The sequence below is a fragment of the Glycine soja genome, chromosome 11, assembly GCF_004193775.1.
Source record: "Glycine soja cultivar W05 chromosome 11, ASM419377v2, whole genome shotgun sequence".
Classification (NCBI taxonomy): Eukaryota; Viridiplantae; Streptophyta; class Magnoliopsida; order Fabales; family Fabaceae; genus Glycine; species Glycine soja.
The window spans coordinates 44,341,411-44,354,341 of NC_041012.1; the positions used below are offsets into that span (position 1 = coordinate 44,341,411).

Sequence of the window (12,931 nt, forward strand, 5' to 3'; positions counted from 1 at the left end):
ATTGCTTGTACCGGCAAAATTTCTATCGAGGGTGAGACGACTATGGTGTTTGGAAGGTTAAAATATAATAAATGAATTGTTTTTACATTTTTTTAAGCATTTCATGATTTCTAGTTTAGGTATATATGGCAATGCTACCAAATGCAGCGTGTCGAGGGTAGGGTTTACTCTCTTTTGGTAGGAAAGTGGAAAAAAACCAAAAAATCAAATCAAATAAAAAAAATCTAAAATTATGAGTTGTGTCTTGACCAAATTAAAGTATAGAAACAACTCTCTTCTTACAAAGGTTAATTTTATAAGATTGAGTTAGATATAAATTCAAATTTTGATATGGTATCAAAACTTATCTTGAGATGATTATTATTAAAACTTATTTAGTACATTGTGGGTTATATGATGTCATATATGTAAGAATTTTTGTCATTTTTTATTTTAGTGGTAGAACTTAATTTGAGTTCTTGGATTTTACTTGTATAAACAAAAAACAATAAAATCTTTCTTTTAAGTAAGAATAGTAAGTAAGAATAGTAGTACATACAGTGGATCGAAAAGAGTTCTTGAACTCAAGAAATTCTCTTAAAAATGCTCTTAGATATGTTGTGTCACCCACTATTGGATTGTTATTGGACCATCTATAAATGTCCAGTTTTACAAACTTCATATTCCAAATATTTAATCCTCAACATAAGAAAGGTGTTAGAGATGTCACATTAACTAGTGGCATGATCAAATTAAAGTATAAGAAAAATGGAACAGCTTTGATCTTACAAACCATTTTTACATGGTTGAGTTATGTTCAAACACAATACAAACTTCATGCTTGAGATATTCAATCCTCAATGTGAGGAGTGCCAGTTAAAATCTTAATTATATCAACTAATAATATGATCAAATTAAAGTGTATTTACATGTATATATATATATATATATATATATATATATATATATATATATATAAAAGTGGAAGACAACTCTAACCTTATTAATAACTTTAATAAAAATGATAATATCTCGAGGGTCATTTATCATTTGCATATGCAGTGTTAGTTGTCAGATATGTATTTGATTGTTATGTGTTATCCATGTCACACTCCATCCATCATTGTCATCTGGCCATCGCCATAAGCCGTACATGGTACCAACCCATAGTAATCCCCTCGTCACCAATTTTCGTTGACCCGTCTCAATCGTCAATGTCAAATGGCTTGCCCCTAGCCCTCATTCAACTACACTGATCATTTAGGGACATTGTGAGTATTTACATTCTTAGACAAAAAGGATGTGTTTTCTTGTATGAATTTTTGTCTTACTCCTCTTGTTTACACGTGTCGCTATGTATCTATATATGCATGTAATGTATCCTTCATATGGATGCTTAACAACTAGAAGATGACCACAAGCACCTATATATAATGTGAGGTGACTTTTGGAATTTCGAATTCATTAGAGCAAACCCAAGTTTTAGATTCCCTATTGTTTGTTTATATTATGACTTATGAGATCTTCCTCTTTATCAGAATCTTGATGGGCGATGCAAGTAACACCGGCCTATTTGATGTGGTCACGCATCATGTATACAATTCAAAGAATAAGAGAGGAGTTCCATATAGAAAACACTCATTGATTGAAATGATAAAAGATGCAATGAAAGTATATATGTAGGTGCTCTTTATATAGAGCTCGCTTATCTCTAATCATCAAATATTAAACTTTGATGATGAGCAAATGCATCCGAAAGGTCCACTTAAAAACTAATTCATAAGAAATGGTCTACCTAGCTATATAAACACTTATCATGTTCATGAATTATCCGATGTAAGACTATTCTTAACAATGGTTGTATTATTTATCTATACATGTGTGATTCATGGATTTAACAATTCAATTTTATGTTAACATACCCGTGTTATCACTTTACAGTCACGTCAACATCTTTCTTAGTTAAAATACTGAACGTCAAATTGTTAGATGAATTAAAAGTATATAACTTTAAAACATGGAAACTAAAATCTTTGAAATTTTCAAAATCAAAATTATCACCAAAAACATAATGAAGTCTGATGATGTAAATAATAGCAACCAGTTTCATTTATTATTATAATTGTTAGTAAATTGTAGATAAAAAAATAAGAACAAAATATCAGGGTACAATTTCTAGTTATTAGCAAAGGCTCATACAAGTAGATATTTTCACTCCTTCATTTAAACAGGCACAATGCGTCTCCAAATTCCTGCAAGGATACTACCAATGATTGACTGATTCACAATTGCAAGAGCACCAGGTACTGCACTTAGGGGATCTCCAAAGTGCTTCGTAGCCAGAACAATCTGGAGAACACAGTTCTGCAAAATCCCATGGAATAACTGGTAAATTTACGTGGAATTGAACCAATGATCACAAATGAGTTGTAAAAAGCTGTTAATGTTTAGTCCCAAAAATTTGGAACAAATATGTTTTTGATTTTCTAACTTGAAAAAAAAATTATTTTAGTTCCTCAAATTTCAAAAATATATTTTTAATCTCTAGAAATAAAAAAGATGTGGATTCAAATTTCTTTTATAAAAAACTAATAAATTAATAATTAATATTGATGTTTAAAAACTTGGAGATGAAGGATGTTAACAAAATTGATGAAACGTACTACCATTTGACACATGTTCACTTCCAAATGACACATCATCATTTTAGTTAACGTGGTCGGGCTCCCAGGACTAAAACATATTTTTTGAAATATGAAAACTATATATTTTTTTTAATTTGAAAGACCAAAAACAGATTTATCCCAAATTTCAAGTACTAAAAATATAATTTATTCTATTTAAAAATTTAATTGTTTAATGAATATAATAAATATTTTTAGTAAAATTATATTTTTTATATTTTTAATCAATCTCTATAGACAGACATTTAAAAAGGACAAAATTTAACCATAATATTGTAAGTACTTTCAATACTATTTTTTAATCAAACCATTAGTTGCTTGATAATTTGAGTTTCTTACTAAAATAAATTTTTAATTTTAATTAAAAATAATATTAAAAGCACTTAAAATGCTTTAAGTAAGTTGGCTCCAGAAAAAATAACTTATAAAAGGCTAGGTTAACATTTGTGGTTGAGTAAAACTGATTTTGATAAAATTAAGAATAGAGATTCTTGGACATCGATCTCTACTCTGGTTATTGGTTAACACTTAGAGAAAAAGAGAAGAGAAAAAATTGTAAGTATAATAGCTAATACGATGTAATAATTAAGAAAAGGGAAAATAATAAGTACGAATAAGGTATTTTGAGTGATAAAGTAATTCAAAAAGGGGCACTAACTTTACCTTCATGCCAACCTGGGAGGATATGGTTCGTGACGATGACACATCTAACCTAAGCAATCTTGCAAATAGGTAACCAAAGAAAAACCCAGAAGCCTGAAGAAGGAAGGTGGCTAAAATCACTTGTCCACCAGATGCAAGGATTGCTGAAGAACTCTGGCCAATAGCATTTCCACACAAAATTGCCACAGTTATTACAGCTATGGGTGGCATCAATGGAGACACAAATTTAACAATAGGTTGGAAAAACTGGTTCAGAAATGCACCAGCCAACACAGGAACAAGCACAACCTGTTGAGAGATATTGCATGGAGAGAGGGAGTAACAATTACAACAAATCAGAAGCAGAGACAACATTAACCTGAGAAACAAAGCTTACTTGCAATGTTGAAATCAATAAGCCTGGTGCGTCCACTGCTACATATTTACCAGCAAGTTTTGCTGTCAGTAAAGGAGTCATTATCTGCAATAATGTGAGAAAAATAATATCTAAAGCACATTATTTTTGCAACTTTTAGAAGAACCAATAAAAAGAATAACATTATTAGAGACAAAAATATATATAAGCTAAGAATCATTTTTTTTTTATTGAGCTAAGAATGATTTTTGATTTAGCACTTCATGTATGGAATCTATAGATTATGCATACACTAAATTATTTTTGACAAAACAAGCAATAATATTCTATTTTAAGCCTTTCACAATACCATATGGAAGGCCAAAAGGCTGTGAAAGAGAAAAAATGTCACTGCCATAGTTCAAACCTGAGCACATGAAACCATTAAACTAATTGATTGTATTGTATCGTTGTAATGCCTCCCAGTACTGAGAAATTCTTTGGTAATTCTGGACTATCACGTGCTCCTGATCTCAACAAATTTCCACATGATAGATATTAAGTTTTTTAATTTAAGAAAAAGCAATCACTAACATTTGATTACGTGTTATTTAAAGATTAAAGATTAGTCCTGAGTATCACATTTTGTCATTAATTGCACATCAAATAGGGAATCCAAAGACAAGACTCAACTCAAAACGTGGTACCAACCATGGCAGATATGGTGCTTGCAGTTGTCATTATCACAGAAAGCGCCACATTTGCACTAGCAAAACAAAAAGCTCATCAGATCACCTAGTTTATCAAGTCAATTAAAAGCATTAATTGGAATAACAGTTCTGAGGGTCATTATATATACCGTGCAAGATAAGTTATAATGTTACTAGCTGTGCCTGCAACCAGACATAGACTATTTAAAATATAAGTGCAGAGTGGAGAGAAAATTGAGACCACAAAATTAAAATTCATACCTCCTGGACAGCACCCGAGTAATATTAAACCTGCTGCAGAATGTGATGGAAGATTTAGGAGTTTGCTTATAAGAAATCCAGATAGTGGCATCACCTGAAAATTGTCAGCAATTCACACAAACAAAACAAGGATACCTCATCAGGGCAAACTGTTAGAACTGTAGGAAAAAGGCAAACAAAATACCCATTTTGTAAAAGAAATCATTATATTGGCTTCATTTTTTTTTCAAATAACTAGATTGTGTACCCACGTATTTTAAATATGAATTTGCTATCTTTTCAATATTATTTTGAACATTTTTTAATAATATCCAGTTTTTTTTAACAATATCATACTTGAAATATTTAAACAACAATTTTTTATAATTATTTTTTTATATATTACTTTAATTTTGTACTTTTCATTTAAATAAATAATTACAATTTTTTAATAGACTTTATTTGATTATTGTTAATACATCATATATTAATTTAAATATTATTTGAGATGATATAATGTTGTTCCAACTTGATTTTAAATTCGAATTGGGTATTTACTTGAATAAGAATTAAATATGGAGAAGGAAAATTTTGTCTCTTAAAGAAACAATTTTATTATTCATAGTAATTCTATCTAATTCAAATAGTATTGCTTCTAGGAGGATGACACCTATAGGCTCTATCAAAATTGAGTTAAATCTATGTATGGTGGTGTATGTGGATACTTAACAGTGTTTGCAATTTAGCTTGATTTGATTTTTAGATAAAAATAATATGAATTAAACATAAAATTAATACATGATTTGGTTTGATATAAATATATATTAAATTATACTTTTTATTCTCCTAATTTCTTAAATTTATGATTTTGATCCCTCTAAATTTTAATTGTAGCATTTGGTCTCCCTAATCTTATTAATTGATATTTTGATCCTTCTGTTAAATTATTAACAAATAATTCTGATTAATTGAGTTATTAAATTAATTATAAATTAATCAAAATCATTAATTATTAAAAATTAAATAAAAAATTATTAATTATAATTTTTCACAATATTGTGCTTCTCCTCAAACACCTCTTTTACATTTCCTTGTCGCATGCGACTCCACCGACAATAACATCATATTAAGGTTAATAATCTTTTATTAAAGTTTTTAATAATTAATAATTTTTATTTAATTTATAATTAATTTAATATCTCTAATAATCATAATTATTAGTTAATAATTTATAGGAAGAACAAAACCATAAATTTATAAAATTATAAAATCAAATGTTACAATTAAAATTTAAAGAAACTAAAATCATGAATTTAGAAAATTATAAGAATCAAAATTATAATTTAACCTTAAGTATACCATCAAATCACAACCATCTTTTATAATTTGGTTTGCTCCAATTTTTTATTCTTTTAAATTTACTTATATAACTTTTAAAATTATTTTTAATTTCACAACTAACAAAATAAAACATAATTTAATAAGTAATAACCAAATGAGTCATAGTCAACACTTAGAAATGACATTTATATAACTACATTACAAATTTCTTATAAAAAAATTACATTACAAACTCTTTTTTTGGGGAATTACATTACAAACTATTCATAATCAATTAGTCATATACTATCAATGTTTTTTTAGAGCTTACTATCAATGTTATAAACTTATATTATATTGCCAAATTATTCAACACATAGAATCACATGCTAGTATTATCAAAAGTTTAAAATATTACTAGTTTACTACATAATACTCCATAAAATAGCATAAAGTAATAAACCATACAAATTCCAAATAACCACCACAGTGCAAGGACACTAACCGAATACTGGATGAGAAAACCAGAGAGGACTTCCTTAGGCATAGCAAGAACCCCACGAAGATCATCAAGAGTGAGAGTCATACCCATACCCAGCATGATGATGTTGAGACCCATGATGCTCAACTTGGGAGTGACCCAATTGAAGTAACTTGGTTTCATCAACCCCAAAACAGACGCAATTGTGACCCACAATGGAAATCCCGTCGAAAGGACCTCACCGGCCAGCACAAGCCATTCCCCAACACTCCTACCTTCATTTGCGCTGTACTCGTTCGAAGAAATGCCGCACCGAAGTGGAGCAACATTGGAACCGGAGACTCTTGGTGATTTTGATGCAAAAAGGTTTGGCAGTGGTTGAGGTTGAGAATTGCATCTGAGTGTGATCCTATAAGTTGATTTGATTTGAGTTGAAGTAAAGTGGTTGGGTTTGGGGGTAATGGTTTTTGGAACAGAGTTTGTTGTTGGAACAAAGTTAGTGTGTGAGTGTGATTGCACTCTGACAACTCCTCCATATACGTACATATGAGGAAAGAACGCAATTGATGATTGCATTTTCTACAATCTCTGTTTGTTCTACAACCCCCAGAGAAAGAAGACAACAGACCAGCTATGATATATGAATGAAAACTAGAAAATCAAAATGTTTTTCTTTTTTTGTCGTTAATGTTATTTAATTTTTGTTTTATCCTTTGACTTTTTTAAACATTTTTATTATGTGAATCAAGAAAAGGATAAAAAATAAACAGAGAGAGAAATAAAGATAGTTTAATAGCGTTAAATATGATATTAATTATTTTAAACTCAAATAATAGAACTGATAAGAACATGTAACTTTTGATGGGTCTTTGTAATTTAATATGTATTCAATTTTTAAATAGTTCATTTATATTTATTATTATTGTAACCGAGCCATTTCAAACATTTCATTCTTAAATATTATATTTTCATTGTAGAAAGAGTACATAAAACAATAATTTATCATGAAAAGTAATATATTATTTTTTTTAAAATTTATAATAAAATATTTTTATATAATGCTTTTTATCCTAACTTTCTGATTCATATCCTTAACTTTAATATATTAATGACTTCTGTCCTATTATTTGGTTATAAGGTATTTATTTTTACTTATGTATCTTGAATTAAAGTTGGAGACCCAATAATAATAATAATGAATTACATCTCAAATTATAGTCACCTTAGTCATGTAATAATTAATTGATAAAAAAAAACCTCTTTTAAATTATGTTTATTTAATTTTCTTTTATATGAAGGAGGGATCCACTTAATTCAAAAGTAATTCTTTTTAAAATTATTTCTCATCATCATTATTCATCTTCTTAAAATTTAATGGTTATAATAAATAATTAATCTTAACTAAATATTGAGAATCACCCTAGAGGAGATGCATCCCTCCCCTCTCTATATAAGTACAACTGAATTTCTTAATTCTTTTATGATTTTATTGTTACATAATTAAGATAAATATGATATAATAAAAAATAATGTTGATTAAATTTAGAGATATGGAGTCACTTGTAAGACTTATTTAGTAAAAATATTAACGTTGGTGAGTTGAAAAGAAAACTTAATTAAATTATAAAAAGTAATAACAAGTATGATGAAATGATAGGACAGTCATTTAATGTGTAAAAAAAATGTGTTGGGTTGGAGATGGCGTAAAATAAGTAATGAAGAACCACCTTGGCACTCAAATAGGATAGTGAAATTCATTTTTTAGCATATAGATTGGCTCTTCCTATCTACGGCATCAAATAAAGCAGCTAATGAAAAAGGGAGATAATGACTCAATATTTATTTGGTGATCAACATCAGACTATAATAAATAATATATGCCACTCAAATAATGTGTACATATTTGTCTGTAAACATCTGATGAACTTGGAAATGGCCTCACTGCAAGAGAAGCCAGCCTAGAGCACCACCAACGACTGCAGGAGAGGTGCGATGTGCCTTTCTTGAAATAGTCCCATTTCGGAGCATGGTTCACCTTCTCAAGGCTTGCATAAATATACAGACCATAGTTAATCCTGCATATTGTGTGCTGTATTCAACGTACCACAAACTGCATACCGTGTTCTCTTTAAAGAAAGTCTAGTAATAATAATGTAAAAACTGGCCATCTGTACCTACAACTACAAGTACCACGTACCAGTACTTGTACCAGATATATGGTAACTATGATATAGACAATTTCAAGTTATTCATTATCACAACTTCTGGTCTCTCTCAAAGATGCAACGGTAATTGCTCTCCTATAAATTGAATCAAACAGACAGGGTTGTTGCCAACTCCAGTTTCAGACCACATCTAGCAGCAAAAGGTCATTTCTAACTCTGATTCTGTTTTGTGCAGGAACAAGAAGTTGTCACTGTAAGAATAGTCTCAAAGATTAATGAAGTTTGCCTTTTCTTATTAGCATTAACAGATAGACATTGAGATTTTAGATGCAATGTTGATTTACAAAATTGCAGGTTTGTCCTTGCTCCATGACAACATATTTCCAGTTCAAACGTTCAATAGTAATAATTCTTTCTATAATGGATGAACCATTCCTTCTCCTTTTTTATTACATTAAATGACATTTTGTTACAAAATAGTAAATACAGCTTTCAGACAGTCAAAACCAGAAGAAGTGAAGCCACAAAGAGAAAAGTAAAGAACACACAAGTTAGTAGGTCAGCTGAAATATATGGAAACACATACAACATGGATTTTGCTTGAAGTCAACTAGCATGTTGTCTGGTAGGAAAACATCCATACAAATTAAAACTATTGTTGTATACGGCCTCTCTTCAATCACATAATTTTAACTGGATAATTCTCGCTCGCATGCAATTCAACTATAAGTTATAGATTATCAACTTAGATACCAAGCTCAAGAATACTCTTTATGTAAAAGTCACAATCAGGCCGCTGTAGAACAGATGGCCAGAAGGCCACCATCTTCAGGGGTTGCCTGTGAGATTTACCAACTACTGAACCCATCCCCACATATACACAATGGAAAAAGTTTTAACTATGTGGTTATTAATCTCTCCTTATACCTGAGGTAGGTTTTAATTAATGCTTTAAAATGGAAAGGAAATGACTGTTTTCATTTTTCTCAATTGCGACTAAACTTACTATTATGCTTAAATGATCTATTGTTCAAAAAAACTGATGTTGATGGGCAAAATTTTGAGTACATAGGTACCAGAAGAGATTGAATATCTGCAATATGAAGTTAAAGGAATTTTGATGACACTAGTAGCATGGTTTCAACTATTAGGGATCAAGGAAGAAATTAACATCACCCTCTGCTGCAAGGATTTTATCCACTAGTTTCATGAAAAGCATTTTTTCTTACCTAGTAACAAGAAGACAAAAGGAAACCACATAAATGAAACTAAAAAGATCGTGAATGGGAGGGAACCAATCATAAACTCTGATTTACTAAACACCAAAAGGAATATGCTACATCATTGCTTTTCTTATTTGGAATAAAATACTTTATCTATAAAATCCATATATTGATATAGTAGGAAAACTCTCATACATTGAGCATGAATTCTCATAAAAAATGCCCATGGCAAAGACCAGAAATCTTAACCAAATATTACATATTTGCTTTTACCTCCAGTCTTTTCAGCAGAACTGATCATGCATATGACACTATCAAAGGTTCTCTGGAGTTCACTCTAGATTTACCCTCGAAATAGAAGTATAATATCAACTGTATCAATCCCAATATGGTTCCTATCCCATTTGGCACCTACAAATCAAGCAAAGATGTCAAACTTATACTTCAAATATAAGCCAGCAAATGAACATGTCAAACTAACATGGGTATTTCAAGAATAAATACATAAAGAAAGGACTTGGAAGGAAGCTTACATAAATAAAGGCATCATCGTTGAATAATCCATAAAGTAAGAAAGAGGTGCTCATTAGGAAGGTGGAAAGTGAGAGATAAAACGGCATGAATTCAACACTCTTTGTCTGAATGACCAATTTCTGAGAAATATAGGTAATGTAAGCAAATTCACCCCACAAACAGATAATGCTCATATTATAGATGGATATGAAGGAAACAACACACTCACAATTATAAACAATGGAGAGGCAAACATTGAAATGAGAGAGGCACAGCTCAAGAATCCCACAAAGAACCGCCGCATTATAATGTCATCTATTTGCAAGCTTCCAACTAATATGATTGCAAATATGCCAAGAACTGCCAGCGATAATCCAATCATTCTCACCTATCCGATGGCAGTTTAAAATACAACATGTTAGGAACTGATCACTGAACTTTGGCCTATATCAACAAAATAAGCTTCCAATAGTATCAGAAAGTTGACCTTTTTTGCTTTCTCAGCATACATCAGGAAGATGATTATGTACACAAATTGAAAGACAGCTCCAATTGAATTAACAGTTGTAACCAACAAATTATCAGCAGATATCAGAGGTGTGCCATACCACATGCAGATCAAGCAGTTTAGAAGGGAATAAATATATGGCAACCCTGAGAACATCTCTGTTGACCCATTTCTGATAATCCTCCTAAATGTGGGTCTAGATTTCAAAACAGAACAAGAGTCACACAACGAACACAAATAAACAACAAATTCTTCAAAATCCATAATAATGAAACTTACATGGGAGACACAAACAACCCAAAAGCAAAGACATTTCCTGCAAATAAGTAAATTAATATAGTGAAATGTGATTAATTAATCAACTAAGAAAAGTGGGTCATTTTTATTTTTTTTGGTTTATCAAAGAGAAAGTACCTGCAACTCCAGCTGCATCCTTGGCAACTTTACAAATGGAAAATGCAGCAAAGAGAGCCATTTTCAAACACCAATTCCAGACACAAACAACTTTAACTAAATTAAACTTAAGTACCAAACCCTCAGTTATTCAATTTATATTATATTATCCACTTTGTAAAAAAATTTGAGATATGCCCCTGTGGTCTGTGCTTCCTCCCACCAAGTTCCCCTCTTTCTCACCCTTTATAATCAAAGTATGAAATATGAATAATGCTAACCTCATATATTATATCATATATACTGTATTTATTTATTTATTTATAAGGGGTTGTAACAAAGGAGTTCACAAATAAAATAAAATGACTTTGGAGCCACGAAAAAGAAACCAATTAGCATTTGGGATTTGAGTACGTCCACATATTAGAGTGTAAGTTGTTGAATTTTATGAGAGCGTGCGTGTTTTTGGAACACAGCTGAGCTGTTAGGATTAGGACGAAGGGCACCCTCGTCAATGTACTCTCCTTCGAACTGAATTGACATTTTTTTTAAAAAATATGAATTTTTATTTTATTTGATTTTAGTGTTTTTATAAATTTAAAATTAATAAACTATTTTTTATAAATGATCTATCTATCTACTATGAGACAAGAAACGTGCCACATATCAATTTTTTTTTGCAACTTTTTCTCTTTCTTCCTTTACATATTTTTCTTTTTATATTTTTCCTTTCTTTTTCTTTATGTTTTTGTTCATAAATTTTTTTTATAAATATAAAAATTAATATTCATTTCTGTATAATAACTATATTAATATTTTTTTAAAATTATATTTATAACTAATTATTAAATATACTTTATTATTCAATTACAAATTTCTATATAGTTATTTTTTATTATTTTAAAATTATTTTTTATGCCAATAAATATATTCTTTCTTATGTCACCAATTATATATTTCCAAATATGATATAATACATTTTAAAAAATCCTCTCATTTTTTTACATATTTCCTTTATGCTTCCATTTATGTTTTTCCTTTCTTTTTTCTTATTATGTTTCTTTCTTTCTTTTATTTTTTTTATGTTTTTCTTCATTTTTTTTCTAATGGAAAAGTATAAAACATAGTTTGTGAATTTTTTTAACTATTACTATAACCTTTCTTAATTATTTAAAATACATTACACTGACATTTTTTTTTATTTACCTAAGAAACACATACATTGGGTCATTGGGGGTTGCTATAAACGTTAGAAATATAAGGTATTACGTATAGTTTCAAGAAATTATAGAAGATGTTCATGCTATTTTTTATTTTAAAAAATATAAAATATTTTTTTAATATTAAAAAGTGGTAAGATGAAGAGATAACTTTAATATTATCGGTGTGTCTACAATATGTTAGAGTTGTCACTAAAGATTCATCCAGAAGACTATCGTATAAGCCTAAATTACAAACAAGTTTATTTAGTGGTAGCTATTTTAGTTAGCCCGTGGTACCAAATTGAGGAAGGTTGTCACTAAGTTTGAGATTTCAGTAATGTAAGACAAATTCAATCTGTGTAATTTGTGCTCATGAGAGGGATGAGAGTCATGTATAAGGGATAATGATAACATATAAACATTTTTTTTTCTTCATAAAAAAGGTTATTTCGGAGCAAGCTTCCACAAATCCTTGATTCTAAATGTATTCTTTGACATGGTAATTAAAATGTGACA

General features: G+C 29.6%; 2 protein-coding genes across 4 annotated transcripts; both read right to left on the reverse strand.

Moving 5' to 3' along the window:
* Positions 1-2,056: 2,056 nt before the first annotated feature.
* On the reverse strand, positions 2,057-7,067 carry LOC114374576 (probable sodium/metabolite cotransporter BASS1, chloroplastic). Of its 2 annotated transcripts, none has more exons than XM_028332238.1 (7): positions 6,436-7,067; positions 4,632-4,725; positions 4,520-4,553; positions 4,372-4,426; positions 3,703-3,786; positions 3,327-3,479; positions 2,057-2,343 (listed from the first exon to the last, which is right to left on the reverse strand). In XM_028332238.1, the coding sequence occupies exons 1-7, from the start codon at positions 6,985-6,987 to the stop codon at positions 2,203-2,205; spliced, it is 1,113 nt and encodes a 370-aa protein (XP_028188039.1). In that variant the 5' UTR covers positions 6,988-7,067; the 3' UTR covers positions 2,057-2,202. The 2 variants fall into 2 exon arrangements, with proteins under 2 accessions (XP_028188039.1, XP_028188038.1); XM_028332237.1 differs by having other exon boundaries at positions 3,327-3,614.
* Positions 7,068-8,213: 1,146 nt separating this feature from the next.
* Positions 8,214-11,469, reverse strand: LOC114377649 (bidirectional sugar transporter SWEET2-like). 2 transcript variants are annotated; one of them, XM_028336265.1, is made up of 7 exons: positions 11,235-11,469; positions 11,100-11,136; positions 10,800-11,016; positions 10,542-10,700; positions 10,333-10,452; positions 10,073-10,210; positions 8,214-8,827 (listed from the first exon to the last, which is right to left on the reverse strand). In XM_028336265.1, exons 1-6 carry the CDS (start codon positions 11,293-11,295, stop codon positions 10,097-10,099), a joined length of 708 nt encoding a protein of 235 aa, XP_028192066.1. In that variant the 5' UTR covers positions 11,296-11,469; the 3' UTR covers positions 8,214-8,827; positions 10,073-10,096. The 2 variants fall into 2 exon arrangements, with proteins under 2 accessions (XP_028192066.1, XP_028192067.1); XM_028336266.1 differs by having other exon boundaries at positions 8,224-8,798.
* Positions 11,470-12,931: the final 1,462 nt, after the last annotated feature.

Bases quoted from the DNA above. Each gene is read 5' to 3' on its own strand.
- LOC114374576 (XM_028332237.1), bottom strand. From the start codon at position 6,987: ATGCAATCATCAATTGCGTTCTTTCCTCATATGTACGTATATGGAGGA. The intron at 4,554-4,631 runs GTATGAATTTTA...GTCTGGTTGCAG, and splicing joins ACTCGGGTGCTGTCCAGGAG to GCACAGCTAGTAACATTATA. The intron at 3,615-3,702 runs GTAAGCTTTGTT...ATCTCTCAACAG, and splicing joins TATTGATTTCAACATTGCAA to GTTGTGCTTGTTCCTGTGTT.
- LOC114377649 (XM_028336265.1), bottom strand. From the start codon at position 11,295: ATGGCTCTCTTTGCTGCATTTTCCATTTGTAAAGTTGCCAAGGATGCA. The intron at 11,137-11,234 runs GTACTTTCTCTT...ACTTATTTGCAG, and splicing joins GGATGCAGCTGGAGTTGCAG to GAAATGTCTTTGCTTTTGGG. The intron at 10,211-10,332 runs GTAAGCTTCCTT...CTTGATTTGTAG, and splicing joins ACGATGATGCCTTTATTTAT to GTGCCAAATGGGATAGGAAC.